At 35.8% G+C, this 14958-nt stretch overlaps 1 protein-coding gene across 3 annotated transcripts in view; it reads left to right on the plus strand.

The window, feature by feature from the left end:
• Positions 1 to 14958, plus strand: part of LOC149796537 (sorting nexin-25-like) — a 100032-nt gene that overhangs the window by 64352 nt on the left and 20722 nt on the right. For all 3 annotated transcript variants that reach the window (XM_089961238.1, XM_089961240.1, XM_089961239.1), the window contains exons 15-17: positions 2488 to 2628; positions 3191 to 3346; positions 11273 to 11380. In XM_089961238.1, the coding sequence (XP_089817364.1) occupies positions 2488 to 2628; positions 3191 to 3346; positions 11273 to 11380 (405 nt within the window). The remainder of the gene's footprint in view (positions 1 to 2487; positions 2629 to 3190; positions 3347 to 11272; positions 11381 to 14958) is intronic.

The raw sequence follows: 14958 nt of genomic DNA on the forward strand, positions 1-14958 counted from the left end.
ATACCAAATGGTCCCTTCATCAGTCAGTCTTTCATCAGATTTTCTTCTTTGGGTTGTGTCGTGATAGATCTTTTACAACAAGGTGCATTCATAAACTTCCAGCCTTTGTCACTCCTGTACCTATCCTATAAGCCAGGGAGGTATATGCACTCTCAGTAAGTTGGGAGGTGTTTTGAGCTCCAACCCACCCCTGACTAATCTTTGTACCAAAAATAGTACAGAAATCAAAAGATCAGAAGTGCAATGCAAATCTGATTTCTTTTCTTTCTAATGGGACAGGTCCTGCATCAACGATCTGCTCAGTCAAGTGTTAACAGCCATGGTAACATATATTTCATCTCTGCTTGCTTGGCTCCTCCTTTACTCTAAGTTCCTGTCAGGAGAACTGTATGAAGAAAGGAATTTCAATCTTTCATTTTGGAGAGAAACTCATGTACTATAATGTCCTCTACTTGAGGGCTTAGTGAAAGTGGTGCTTGTTCATGAACTGATGCAAAATCAACAACTTTCCTCTGAATACCTCAGCCCTGCATATGCTGGTTTCTTTCTTTGCATATTCATGGAGAAAATTTAAGACTAAATTACTCTTAAAGGGTACTACAGCATGATATCTGACACTTTCCGGTATTATGGCAGGGGGATATTGGTCGGAATAAAGATCTATCTGACCTGCTTGACATTTTTTATTTGGAAAGGTCAAATCCCTCACATTGTTTTCCAAAAGGAACCTTTCTTGGTTTTGACATGGTTCAATTTAGATCAATCAGACCTTTAGGCAGAATGTTTCTGTAGCTTCTATTGTTCAAGGCATGCTTTCTGATAGCTTTGGCATGGACATACCAGGTGAGTTACATACCCTTTCACTGAACCTGAACTATCTTCAGTTCATAATGGATGGTTTCATGGTTTGATGGTCATAATTATGCAGCCAGACTTGGTAGCTAAGAAATGGTTGCCTACATCTGGGAACTCCAGAGTCATGATAAAAAAAGAAAGAGGCAAGACTCTGTGCCATCATGCCTTATTTGATGTCCCAAGAGAAAAGTCATGTGACACAAAAATGTCTCGTCCAGTGAATGCCAGGCAAGATGATATAAACCCATAAGTCCTAGCATCATGGCTTAAGTAATAATATCATTGATGGATCCTGAACTCTCTAAAGACAGATTCACCTGATGAAGGCTTCACCTTATGAGATGAGAGCGATATCAGCAAACCTTATGTTCAAATGTAACATTTCAATCTGAAACATAAAAGAATCTGTTGGGTTGCATGCAAATCAGCCTTCTCAGTTTTTATCTCTGGGATGCAGAGTCATGAATTTCATCCAATTGCTGCCATCCAGATGACCACAGACCCAGTTGATGTCAGCACAACTTCCTCCTGGACATGAATTTAGTGATTTTACTGGATTTGCCCAGAAATGTAATCAGTAAGAAGAGGTAATTAATTTCTGCCTAGCAATGTATAGTCATCATAGATCATGTGACTGTTGGTTGTGCTGCTCTTAGATTAGGATATTGGATTACCCTTCATATAGGGAATCCAGTCATTCTTTCCTCAAAGGGTTCCCAGGGTAGAGTTAGGATGCTCAGCTATCTCTCCTCCTATTATCTTTCCTCATAACAATAATGTGATTAGGGAAAATATTTAAAAAATAGAGCAAATTGTTTTAGTAAGTTATATTTCTACAAGACTACCTATCTAGTCACTATACCGTAAAGCCATCCCACAATTACCCACAAATGTCAGCAACCTTGTTGATGTATTATTGAGCTTAACTTGGATCCACAGAGGAGTGATAATGGGAGGTAATGGGTAAGAGTTTCTTCCCCTGTTCTATATGGTATAGAAACAGAAAAGACGATGTTTTCATCATTCAAGGAGAGCTGGATTTGGGAGGCATCAGATTTTAGTTTCCTGATGTTAATGTGCTTAGGTAAGTATTCTTGAAGAAACAGAATTTACTAAAACTTACCTTTTTATTATCCAAGACTAACACTTAGTACTAATCACTCTAAAAAAAACAGATGATGCTGTTCAGACTCTGTGAATGTGTTTGTGTGTGTGTGATTTGGATTTTTAATGTAGCTTTAGCAATTTTTCAGTCATATCACTATGAGGTCTGCTGTGTGGCAGTTTAAAGTGATGACTAGCACTGGGGCATCATGCCACAGACATGTAGCATCATGTCGCACCCATTCACATTATACTAACACCAGGCCTACATTTCCTAACACTAACCTCTTAACGCTGAGCGCCTAATGAGGCAGTTGTTAGTCTGTTCTGATTAATCAACATGTTTGTAGAAATTTGACAACTTAACTAAAACCTGTCCTGCATATGACAGTGCCAGGTATCATAACCTAAGAGAGACAAATTAGGTATATTAAGAACATTTATCATTCATTCATTTGCTGCTAAGCTTTCCCTTTGCACTATCTTACTTAAATATTTCAACATGATTAAAGTACCTTTTGGTTGCAGATAAAGAAACTGGAGGAGGAGATGGAAAAAGAGGTGGAGAACCTTCGTCTTGAGAGACAGAATTTAGGTTCTCACATCCTGCGTACCCAGCAATGGTGGGAGAATCATGGGAAATGGAGAGCGTATATCTATGAGACAGAGGTAACATGGGAGTTTCATTGTGAACATCAGGAACACATATGCAGGGATTCTAGTAGTATTACTCTGAGAGAGAGACATACAGACAGACAGACAGACAGACACAAAGAGGGAGAGATGATTTATTGTATAATTTATAAAATGCAAATTAATGTAGATGCATAATGGATATATATTGAAAAATAAATAGATGGGTTGATAAGTGTCATACAGATGGCCTGAAATGAGTGGGTGGGTGGATGTGTGTGCGTGTACACATTGTCAAGATGGTAGATAGATAGATATATGCTATAGATGAAAACAATTTTACGTAGCTATTGATGAGTGATCAATTTCTTTGAAATATACACTGGTATCGAGATCATCTCCCTTTGTAAAGTTATTTCCTTGTATATTCTTACATCTGAGAAGTCTCCACTTTCCTTGCTAATTTTGATTTTTACTTTAGTCAGTGAATCGTGGCTATTCACACAGATAAGAAACTCTTTTATTGATCAGTGGGTGGGTAGGTAAAGTAGGTAGATAGGTTGATAGATAAATGGATAATTTTATGATACTTTTTCAGACTTGCATAGAAGCAGAGAAGAAGATTCCTTTATTTGTAATAGTTGTCCACCTGCCTGGCACTGGGAGTAGTCACAGCCTTCACAGTAGCACACAGGGCTGGGTGGTCTCCAGGAAACTCGCTGATTTCCATGCCGTTCATGAGAAATTGATACAGGTTTGTCTTCAGTGGGGAAAAAAACAAGAACATTGAAACTTTCATTTGGGGAATCTTTTCCAACTAAGACATTTATAAAGTTTTGCCTCCAGTCTTTTCTTGATTTTTACTGTTTACCCCCACTTTGTTGGGAAAGTGAGTGCTAAGGATTTGGTTCAAGTTTTCTCATTTGTTTATGTTTTCTAATTCTCATGATGTGTTATTGCTCAGACATGGCATGACTCATCTGGAAACCTGGATAAGTTATTCTGAGACATGTTTGCTTGCCTCTTAGAGCTTTGGTGTCCAGGTCACGTTCTTGGAAAATTCGCGTTTCAGGTTAGGGTTGAGGTATATTTGGCTTGTATTTTCTAAAGCTTCTGACAAATTTTCTGCATCATTTTCTCTTGCCTTTTGACCTCCTTGTTATGAGAAATCTTGCCTGACATCAAGGTCATATATTCTATTTTGTTCTTACTGTAAGAGGTCACTCTTGTTATAAGGTCATGCTTTTACTGCCAAAGGGATGACCATGTACTGCATAGAAAGTTGTGTTAAGGATTGGTTTCAGATTATTTTTCATCTGTTTCAATGGACTTTTTTCATACTTGGTATGAATCATTATGAAGCTAAGACAGTTCATTGGGCAACATACTCACTTGCCCCTTTTGACCTTTAGGTCGAAGACACAATCATATAGAATTCTGTGTTATGTCTTTTTTATTTTGATTATTTTGATTTGCTTATATCATCTAAACTCTTTGATGGGCTTTACTCGCACTTGGGATGAATCATTAGGAAGCTGAGACAATTCACTCTGCAACACTTGTATATTCTTTTGACCTCAGGATCAAGTTCTCAGTCATACAGTATTTACAAGAAGTTGTTGATTCAGCAGTTTTCGTTCATTTGCTTCTATTTCCTAAAGAAGTTGAGACAATTTATTCCAGAATATCCTTGCTGAACTTTTGTTACCTTGAGGTGAAAGTGTTACATTGTACTGATTGTTTCAGCCTTGGGTATGGCATGCAAGCCCCATTCTCATTATTTTATTTATTTTTCTTTTTAGAGTACAGTACTACTCACTTATGTCAACATCACCTGTGTTGACAAGCGATCTATGTCAACAAAAATACAAAGTCCCAGTCTATTATTACTACCAAATATGTTATGCTTATGTTGACATCGAGATAAAAAATAACTATATGTTGACCGAAGCTTTCTGTCCCAACTTGAACAAATTCTTTGTTTTCTTATCATTTATCTCATCAGGCCAGCAGTTATTTGATGTTGCCCCAGGCTTTAATTCTGCCTTCACAGAGGGCATATGTTCGGTCTTCTGAAGTTTGTTTTTGTTGCGACTTCAACATGTAGCATGTGCACCCATCATAATACAAGCCAGTACAATCTTTTATAAAAACATTGCACCATACATTAAAACAAAGTCAGTTACAGTAATTTATAAAAATGAAGTACCCTTTATGAAAACAAGCCATTTAAAATCTTGTGTAAAAACAACGCACTCTTCATTAAATGAAGTCTGTACCAAAATTGTACAAAGGCAGTGAAATCTGATCAATTGTTGCATTTTCAAAGGTTATGAGAGATTGGAAAAAATTATGCAGTGCAAGTTTTGTTTTCTGCTGGAAAAAAGTAACTTTGTTTACAATGGCCAACAGTGACTGCTTAAAATGCAAATTAAATTTAGAATCGCTTGAAACTAAATTCTAGCTTTGAATGGAATTGAAGGTGGAGCATCTCACAAAGATGTGTGTGAAAAATTTACACTGAAACAAAACACTCTGTCTGGATGGCTGAAATCTGCCAAGTCAATAAAAAAAGACTATATTAAAGTATCAAAAACATGAAAGAATTTGCTACAAAACTTGGTGTGGAGAACTTCATTGGCAAAAGTGATTGGTTCCATCACTTTAAAGTTCATCAGAACATTGCTTACATAAGGATTTGTGGAGAATCCAACTCAGCAGACACCTGGAAAGCAAAACTTAAATATATCATTCAGAATTATAAATCTTAGGATGAATACAATGCAGATAAAACAGCTTTATTTTTTAAGTGCACTCCAGACAAAACTTACTGCATTAAAGGTCGGGGCCCCAAGTGGCCGAGTGGTCTAAAGTGCTCTCCATTATGGATCATTCCATCTCACCTCTGTCTGCGTGGGTTCGAGTCTCGGATTCAACCAGTGTGGGCATGTGAGAAAGCTTGCCAGTAGCTTCTCATGGGTCGGTGGTTCCTTCCGGATTTTTCCTGGGTTCTTCCTCCACCATTAATACTGGCCGCCATGTATAGCCTATTGTGTGCTGAAAAATGGCGTTATACCCTACTACAACAACAAAGCATTAAAGGTCAACTATGCACAGGTGGGAAGCAGCCGAAAAACCACATCTCTGTTCTTGTCACATCCAACATGACTGGCAATGACAAAATGCAGCTTCTTGTTATTGGCATGTCTAAGAGACCTTGCTGTTCTAAAAATGTACACCAACTTCCTGTGGATTACCATGCAAACACAAAAGCTTGGATGACATAAGATATTTTTATGGAGTGGATAAGGAAACTCAACCAAAGGATGAATGTACAAGGAAGAAGAATTGCCTTGCTTGTGGATAATTGTTCGCTGCATCTACATGTGGGTGATCTCCAACATGTCCAGATTTTTCTCCAACCTAATACCACATCACTCATACAACCTATGGATCAAGGAATTGTCCTGAACCTAAAACTGAACTATTGAGAACTTCTTGCTCACAAAAAGCTGGCAGTGATTGATCAGCAAGAAGAATTTAAGGAAGATTTGCTTGTGGCTCTGTACAACTTGAGGAAAGCTTGGCGATTAGTGAAACCTGAGACCATACAAAATTGATTTATGTATGCCTTCTTTCCTGAAAACGAGGAATTTCATGGATTTTCATATCTGATATCCTGTGTAGACTTGATGAATAATTTTTATAGGATGCTATTGGAAGTCATAAAGATTGGTTTGTTCAGATGGCTGTTGAAGCAGATGCCACAGAACAGTACCTAAAAGCTCCAGCAGATGACGAGATTACTCCTTCTGTCGAAATGAAATTTGTTTCAACAGAAGGTAAGGAAGACAATATACTGGAGAGTGATACTGTTAATGAATCTGAAACAATGCCTTTCCTTGTGTTTCATGCAGGGAGGCAATTTCAATGGCTGAAACAATGCCTTTCCTGTTGTTTCATGCAGAGAGGCGCTTTCAATGTGTGAATTAATGCCTTTCCTTGTGTTTCATGCAGAGAGGCAATTTCAATGGCTGATACAATGCCTTTCCTATTGTTTCATGCAGAGAGGCGCTTTCAATGTGTGAATTAATGCCTTTCCTATTGTTTCATGCAGAGAGGCATTTTCAATGTCTGAAACAATGCCTTTCCTTGTGTTTCATGCAGAGAGGCATCTTTTTCTATGTGTGATGGTTTGAACAGGTTGTTTTCTCAATCAAGCTCATTGGCAATATCGGAAGTAACACATGGAGATTTGGAAAAGTTGCAGCATCTCATTCAGAGAGAACAACTATCAAGGCTAGAACAGAAGAAGCTTGCATAAAATTCAGAACTATTATTATCCCCCATCTCCACCCATTATGCTAAAAGGATCTAACTTTAATTACCTTAAATTTTAATTAAATACCATTTTAATTTAATGTATTTATTATGCTATAGATAATCTTAATTACATGCATTACTCTCTTCTGGAATTATGAGTGTTTTACAAAAGTATATGTTTTATGCTTAATTAATTCAAAAGTTGGTGACATTTTTTTCATTTCCCTTTGATTAACCTCTTTCCCTTGGCATCTTCATTAATATTACCTTTGTTGTCTCAAGCAGCCCAAAATATAGGCTAATTTATGTACATGCAGCCACATGCTGGCATGCTGGTTGACAGTGGATTGTATGACACTAAGCTAACACAAATGTAAGTTGTCAATATACAAGTGATGTTTCAAACGGGTTTTGTCTTTTGTCTTCCTCCACCATAACACTTATTTTGACAGCCACTTATGTCAACATTATTACACCAGACCCGAGGATGTCGAGATAAATGGGTAGTACTGTAATTTTACATTCTAACAAGAATTTCTTATGAATGGCTGGTCTAAACAAGAAAAAGACTCCATAAAGTTCTTCCTTGTCTGCCACATTTACTCCTGTACAAACAGGCATCCAGCTGCATACAGCATGCTATGCCAGTTTCTTGATTTCAGCTAGATTTAGAACCTATTTTATCATTTGCCACCAGAGAAAATAAGTGACTTTCAAAAAGAATGTGGTTTATAAAAGATCTGATTATGTATTTTAGGTTTCAGCTCTTTTACCAATATCTTTTTTTAAAACTTAATAATACATGTACAGTGGAACCCCGCTATAACGCGCCCCGCCATAACGCGAATTCGGATATAACGCGGTCATAGCATGGCTCCCGAAATTTCGTATATTCATTCACACATGGAGAAAAAAAATTTGGAGAAAAGTAAAAAAAACAAAACAATAAATTAACTTCATTTTGGGCATGAGATTAGTTGTGACTTTTAAAATAATATGATCGTGGCATAGTTCCTGAAATTTGAAATTCATTTACGTGTATTTTTATCGGACCGTGAAAATATTTGTTTAACGTACGAGAAATAGTGTGTAAAACGTTTATTATAATTTGGTGGAAGAATTCGCGTATGACTTTTAATAATAAACGATCGGAACTTAACAATTTATCCAGGTTCTTTAAGTGATTTTGGAGAAGTGATCGTGTATGAATTCTAAAATAATACGATATATATAACGTACGAGAAATAGTGTGTACAACGCTTGGCTTCTGAAATTTATCAATTTGAACAGGTTGTGGTGAAGCTCCGCATTCTACTCTAGAAGAGAAAATTGTTTCATTAGGTTTTTGAATTGTTAAGCCGAAGTAAACATTATCGGAAGTGTTACTTATTACGGATCCATGAGTAAAGCCAGTAAATCGTCTTTGTGATTGTCTTCCATGAATTCTGTATACAGTCGTTGCTCAAACAATAGCCGACATGGGCTTCTTATTTAACTGCAATCACAGCCAAGCAGCAGACAAAGCTGTGGTTGATACAAGAGTCGCACAATTTAATAAACATCAAAGGACGAAAGCCGCCAACATGTATGCTGTGCTTGGCGGTGTGATCAAACAACAAACAGTTGAAAGTAAATAATATCCAATACAGACACCGTATGTAGACCCGGGAATAGCTGCATGCAATGACCGTACGATATCAGACGGCAAGTAAATGGTTTCAATATTTTGTTCATCCTATATTTTACACAACGAATTCAGACTATTACAAAATTATTGAATATTTTAAATCTGTACGATTTTCAATGAACTTACATCCATTATGGATGAACTGCATGCCACGACGGCACGGTAGCATACGGTGTTGATACACTTTTCATGATATAGCGATAGTCTGGTATTATCGGTCAATCTGTATTATCGTTCAAACAAATAAAAATTAGTAAATGTTTTTAATGCACAGTAATAACCTATAAATATATTAGCCGTCGATTATTTTGAATATATCTTAATTAATGCATTCCAGTTAATATTCATCTGATGATAAGCCGACTTTTGATCATTGTACATGTATACACGTATATGTTCTCGGAAAAAAAGTTAAATATTGTAAAACCCCGCATTAACGCGACCCCGCTTTTAGCGCGATCCGATTTTATGGACCCCGATCATCGCGTTATAGCGGGGTTCCACTGTACTTACACTTTGATAAATAATTTATGTACCTTTGTCATTGATCTTTTATCCTGGAACATTTTTACCAAGAGTAGCTTATATCTTCTTAACAATATAAAAAATTTCAACCTTTATGATGTTACTAACATTTACTCACAATTATGTATTCACCATGAGTCACACAGGTTTTTAAAGGTAATAAAAATTGGAAAAAGGTTTAAAAGATTTTTAAATGTCCATAAATTTGAAGTGATGGCCCTTGAAAAGCTGTTTAAATTTTGTTAATAATGACCCATTACTGTGAAACACCATATTAGTAAGATACCTGGCATCCACATAATGCATTCGTGCTATATGCCGTGTCATGCTATAGCCAACAAGTTAGCTAGCTAAAGTAAATATTTCTTGTGTACCTTCTTAGCTATACATCATGTTGGGTGGGTGAGTTGCAAAACTACAGACCTTTTAGATGCAGTCATTTATCAGATTGTTGCATATTAAACATGCATTACTTAAAACAGTTATTACATATGTGTAGGGGAGGGAGAAATTATTCATTGCTGCACACCTATAAATGTATTTAAAAAAATTGGCAACATAAGTGTAATTAGTTAGAACACATATACTCACCAGTAACTATCGGATCTGTCTGTATCTGTAATGGTAATTGCATTAAAATGTGCAAAAAGAAGCATGTTTTCAGCTTGGTTTAACAAAGAAGCCTGTTTTGAGCTTGGTTTAACAAAGAAGCATGTTTTCAGCTTGGTTTATTTCTTGCTATTACACTCTAACCTAGGAAACACTGTATTTCTAAAATATTCTTATTTACCAAGTTTGTAATTTCTGACCAACAGTAAAATGTATAAACCATTAATTGGGAGTTTCTAAAAGGAATCTTGTAATTAGGTTTGAAAAATACTGAAAATTGATGCATGTGTTCAAAGGTATTGACCTTGTATTGTACTTGAGATTAACAGTTGAAAAGTTGTTTATAACTACCAGTATCCAGTATGGAAGTAAACCATTTATTTTCATGGGTATGGAGTGATCTTTATAAAAACAGTTGAGTCTTTTCTAAAAGACAAGAAAATGCAATATCAGAGTTGTATGTCTGATTATAACAGTAAATCCCTCCAGTTCTGTTTCAGTCGGTGGTTAATAGCAGAACAAGCATGCATATATATATATATATATATATATATATATATATATAGGTGCATGCAAATTTGCCATTACAGTGGGTTGTGTATATGAATGAATGATTGATTTGGAACTGTTGTTTGCATTTTTGACAATAAAATAGAAAGGAAACATAATTGGGGGTGGGTGTATTTGGCAACGACTAAAACTGCCCCAGATAATTCAGGCACTAAACTTGTTTAATTAGGTGTGGATGATGGTTAATTGAACTGGCATTGGTGGATTATTGTTTTCTATTAAATAGGTGGTTAAATTAATTGATTTATAAATTTTAGTAAGAAACTTTTTATAGATCAATGGATTGTGTGATGCTTGATTGTGTATGCCTGATGACTTAGCAAACATTTATTGGCTATTTTTTTTACCCTGGACTGAGCAACAGTTGTATACAGGATGCATTGAAGACAAAGATTTAATGGCTGCCATGATGATTCAATAATAGAGTAACAATTATCAGCTTGTACTGTACTATTAGGTGTTTTATTTTTACCTATTTAATTATTTTTAGGGGAATACTGAGTATTAATAATTGTTAGAATCCTTCATTGCATCACATTATATTTATCCAGAAACCTTTGCTTTTATCAATTTGTATGTCTTTATCTGCCAACCAGTCAATGCAAATGGTCCATGAAGCCTAGTGAACTTTGGCTTCTTTGGCTGCTTTAATAATGGGAAATGCATGCTGAACAAAGGGAAATGCATGCTCATTAATGGAGCAAAAATTAAAGATAAAACATATGGTAGATCAGAATGCAGTTGTGAATAAATGTAAATGGAACAATAAAGGAATGCAAATGAAACGTAAACAAAACAGATTTAGTACCATCATTCATTGCAGGGTCTTTGTGTCTCCTGGTATATCTGTCAGTCCTTTATTAGATTCTGTGTTTAGGTCATTTATAGACACATTAGTACTCCTTGTCCCATGAACAGTTTACATTTGAAACAATAGTTTTGAAACACTGTTCTGTTCTATTTCAGATTGGGCCTTGGTTGAAAAAGAAAGAGTTACCCTCGATGAACATATTTACAACAGTTGATTCAAAGTTTCTGGCAGAAGCTACAGCAGTCCTAAATGATTATTTGCAGGTAAATTCCTTCATTTCACCCATTCTTCTTGAAGATATTGTTGGGAATAAGATCGTGTTGCAACAGTTCTCTGATTGAAAGAGATATTTTATTTCACTGACAGTTTTAAATAATGAACGTCTAAATTTAGAGTGAAATACATTTCATCAAACTGTTCTATATATGTTTTGTTCAGGCTGGAAAACTGCTCATCAGCAGTATTTTATCACCCTATGAAAAAAATAGCAGTTTTTGTTGTCAGCTTGATGAAACACACGCATTACTTTTCCAGTTGTGGCAGTCACATCAAAATCAGAATTCTAATGTTTAATTTTTGTGTCAAAATTTTACAAGTCAGATATTGGGGTTGGATGGATGCCATAGCTTCAGTTTCAGGACTCACGGTACTAATTCCACTCCAATGGTAAACATATGGAAACACTATCATATTCAAAATTCAATAACTTAAAATTTATGGGTGCTGATAATGACACCTATAATTTTTCGTGCACATCTAACCTTGGTGCAAGTTTTTTATGTGTGGAGAACACCATATGACCCGCAGCAATTTGTTTACATACATGTGCATGAAACACGTGTTATTGATTCTGCACCAAATGAATCAGGTGCTACTTTCAGTATTGAGTACTCCTGAGTCAAGCCTGTAAAAATGCTAAAATTGCATCAGTAGAAATTTGTCAATATTTTTCTTACATTACATATAGGATAAGCTCTCAAAAGATATTTTTCCTAAAATTTTAATTTTCATTATTAACCAATTATGGACCACCAAACCTGTAAATACTCTATCATTTCTTCACCCATTTCTAGACTGGTTCACAGTTCTTCCGTATAATTAGTACCGTGTGTCCTATAACCAGATTTAAATTTTTTAGAAAGTCATGTATTTTACTCATTGATATTTGAGCATAATTGTAAGAAAGGACTGGCCATGCTTGTGCAAGGATATTAGCGTAATGACAGTTTACGTGATACCACTGTGTATAGCCAAATTGCATCCGCATTACATATTGCTGTGTTGTATTGTACTTATTAGTGGTTTATTCTTGTTATTAAAATAACTTTTTTCTGACTTTGTATCTTCATGTTATCTTTCTATGGCATGCATGCTACACAAAAGAAACACAAACATGCTGACATCAGCAGGTATGACATCACAGGGTATCAAATTACATGATACACTGTATTTTCATCTCTCACTGGCCATAAGACAAGTTTTAAATGTTTAAAATTTCTAAACTGCATTTCTTTTCTTTCTGACTCACACAGAAATAAGATACATTGCATCCTTGTTCCTATCATTCACACCAAAACCAATAAGTGTGCCATATGACAGGTCAAAATGATGAGAGGCCATTGCCCTTCTGTGACTAAGACCAATACACACCCCCAGGAAGCATCAAGAGATGCTGACATTCCAAAATTATTTAAACTATCAATGCTTGTGATTCATCACCCCCAAATCTTACTAAAAAGGTATAAAAGCCAAAGAAAAGTTCCATAAGTGTTATTATACTGAAGAATTATATAGCTGAGTGCTACTTGTTAGTATACAACTATTTGAAAGCGTAAGGAAGCAAAGAATAGACAGAGTCATTTCTTCAAGCCTGGTAATGTTCCCCACAACAAGGGGCAAAAATGTGCATCAACCCAAAAGACAAAGCCAGCTGAGGTCTGTTACATAAGGACAACAAGAGACAAATTTGAAAAAGCTACCCAAAGTTCCTATAATGCCGACATTGATGTTGGAGACAGAAAGCCCGTGTATAAACTGTTGCGACCCAAGCCAAGATGTAAGCTGGAGGTGGAGAAATATGTGGAAAACTTTGCGATACCAGGGTTAAGTCCATGTTTCTATACAATATTCCAACACTGATATAATTTATCACTGCATAAACTACTTGGTAAATTTAAATAATAGAATTGAAGTGCATATTAAAGTTACCTAATACATAAATCTATACCTACATTTACCCAAAACTCATAACAAGTTAAGAAAAAGCCTCAGAATCATTCTTGTGGCTATTTTCCACTACAAGCAGTGTTAAATTCTTTACTTTTCAAGATAAAGCTGAATAAAATGCATACATTATTGAAAACAGAGAAATAAATGAAATCTTGCAATCACTCAATTACAGTCAAAGGGGAGGTAATATACCTTGATTTGGTATACCAAGTAGCAAGCTCTAATTTACAGCTAAATGATTCTATACTATCACTCGATAATAAGTGCAAAGCAATGCTACCTTTATAAATGAATTTTGTTTCAAATCTGAAGCTACATTTCTGACATGAAGCTTGTTTTCATCTATTCACATCTACAGATCTGGTGAACAAAACACATATCGCTTAGTACACATACAAAAGAATGCTGAGATGTGGAATACTGTGTTCCAAGACCACCAGTTACAACACCCTGACTGTCAAGGTTTTCTATCATGGGACTTGGAACATGAAGAGAAAAGAGGTCTGGTGTGGCGGGAGAGAGCAATATGTTCGACATGCAGTTATACTTCAAGAATGTTTCAACTATATGAAGAAATGCCAAAGAGAGGGAGTGGAAGAAAAGCTGCCTGTGTAAATAATGTGATACAGATAGGACTTTCACAGACTCTATTGGAAATGAAGGGTTGAGAACTATTCTTTTAAGTGCGAATGTCCCTGCTCCCTCAACAAAAGGGATGCAGAAAAGTTCCAATACTGTTTGCCAAAATATTGAATGTACCAACATGAGAGACATGGCAGAGCATAGAAAAGATGTTAAGGAGTTTAATTCTATTATAGGAAATAAGACAGATATAATTGATATTCAGTGTGATTCAACATATAATAATGCAATTTATAGTGGAGTAGGTAGGACACCCTTTCAACCAGCTACCCAGTGTGCACACATTCTAATTGAAGACACTACTCCTGAGAAAAAGGTAATTGGTATAACAACAAAGAATAAACTATGCACATTGGGTAAAATGCATACATCTGATGATGTTGCCAATCTGTGTCACTGCTCAGCAAATATAAGTTTACAAACAAATATTGGAGATGAATACACATTTTGTAAGGAAGGGCTTATACATTTGAAGAAAACAGACAATATAGAGGTACGCAACATGACAACTGATCCAGACACTTCTAGTTACCGGGCTAGCCTGGACCTTAAGAGGGAAGGAATAACTGAAACAGTCTCTGTAAATCATATTGATACATGCCATCTGGCTCAAAATCATAGAAAGTTCATTAAAGGTCAGAGCAAATTAATTGATTTGATGCCAGGAAGAACTAAAAAACTGAGAGAAAAGATGAGAAATAACTTTGCACTTGATCTGAGTAAGAGGTGCCAGGCAGAATTTGAAAAATCATTTAAAATATATGATACATGTACACCAAAGTTAATAAGTAATCTATCTTATGCAACAGATGCAATAGTTAAGTGTTATCAAGGTGATCATATTCTTTGTCATAAGCAGTCTAATGTGTGCTGGGTAGCTGGTACAAGCTGGATAGATAGAAGTACATTCTTGCCAAGTGATTTCAAACTGAAAATATCCAGTGAGAGAGAGGAGTGTACATTACGCATG

Source organism: Sinohyriopsis cumingii, chromosome 6, assembly GCF_028554795.1.
Source record: "Sinohyriopsis cumingii isolate HCF-2022 chromosome 6, ASM2855479v2, whole genome shotgun sequence".
Taxonomy (NCBI): domain Eukaryota; kingdom Metazoa; phylum Mollusca; class Bivalvia; order Unionida; family Unionidae; genus Sinohyriopsis; species Sinohyriopsis cumingii.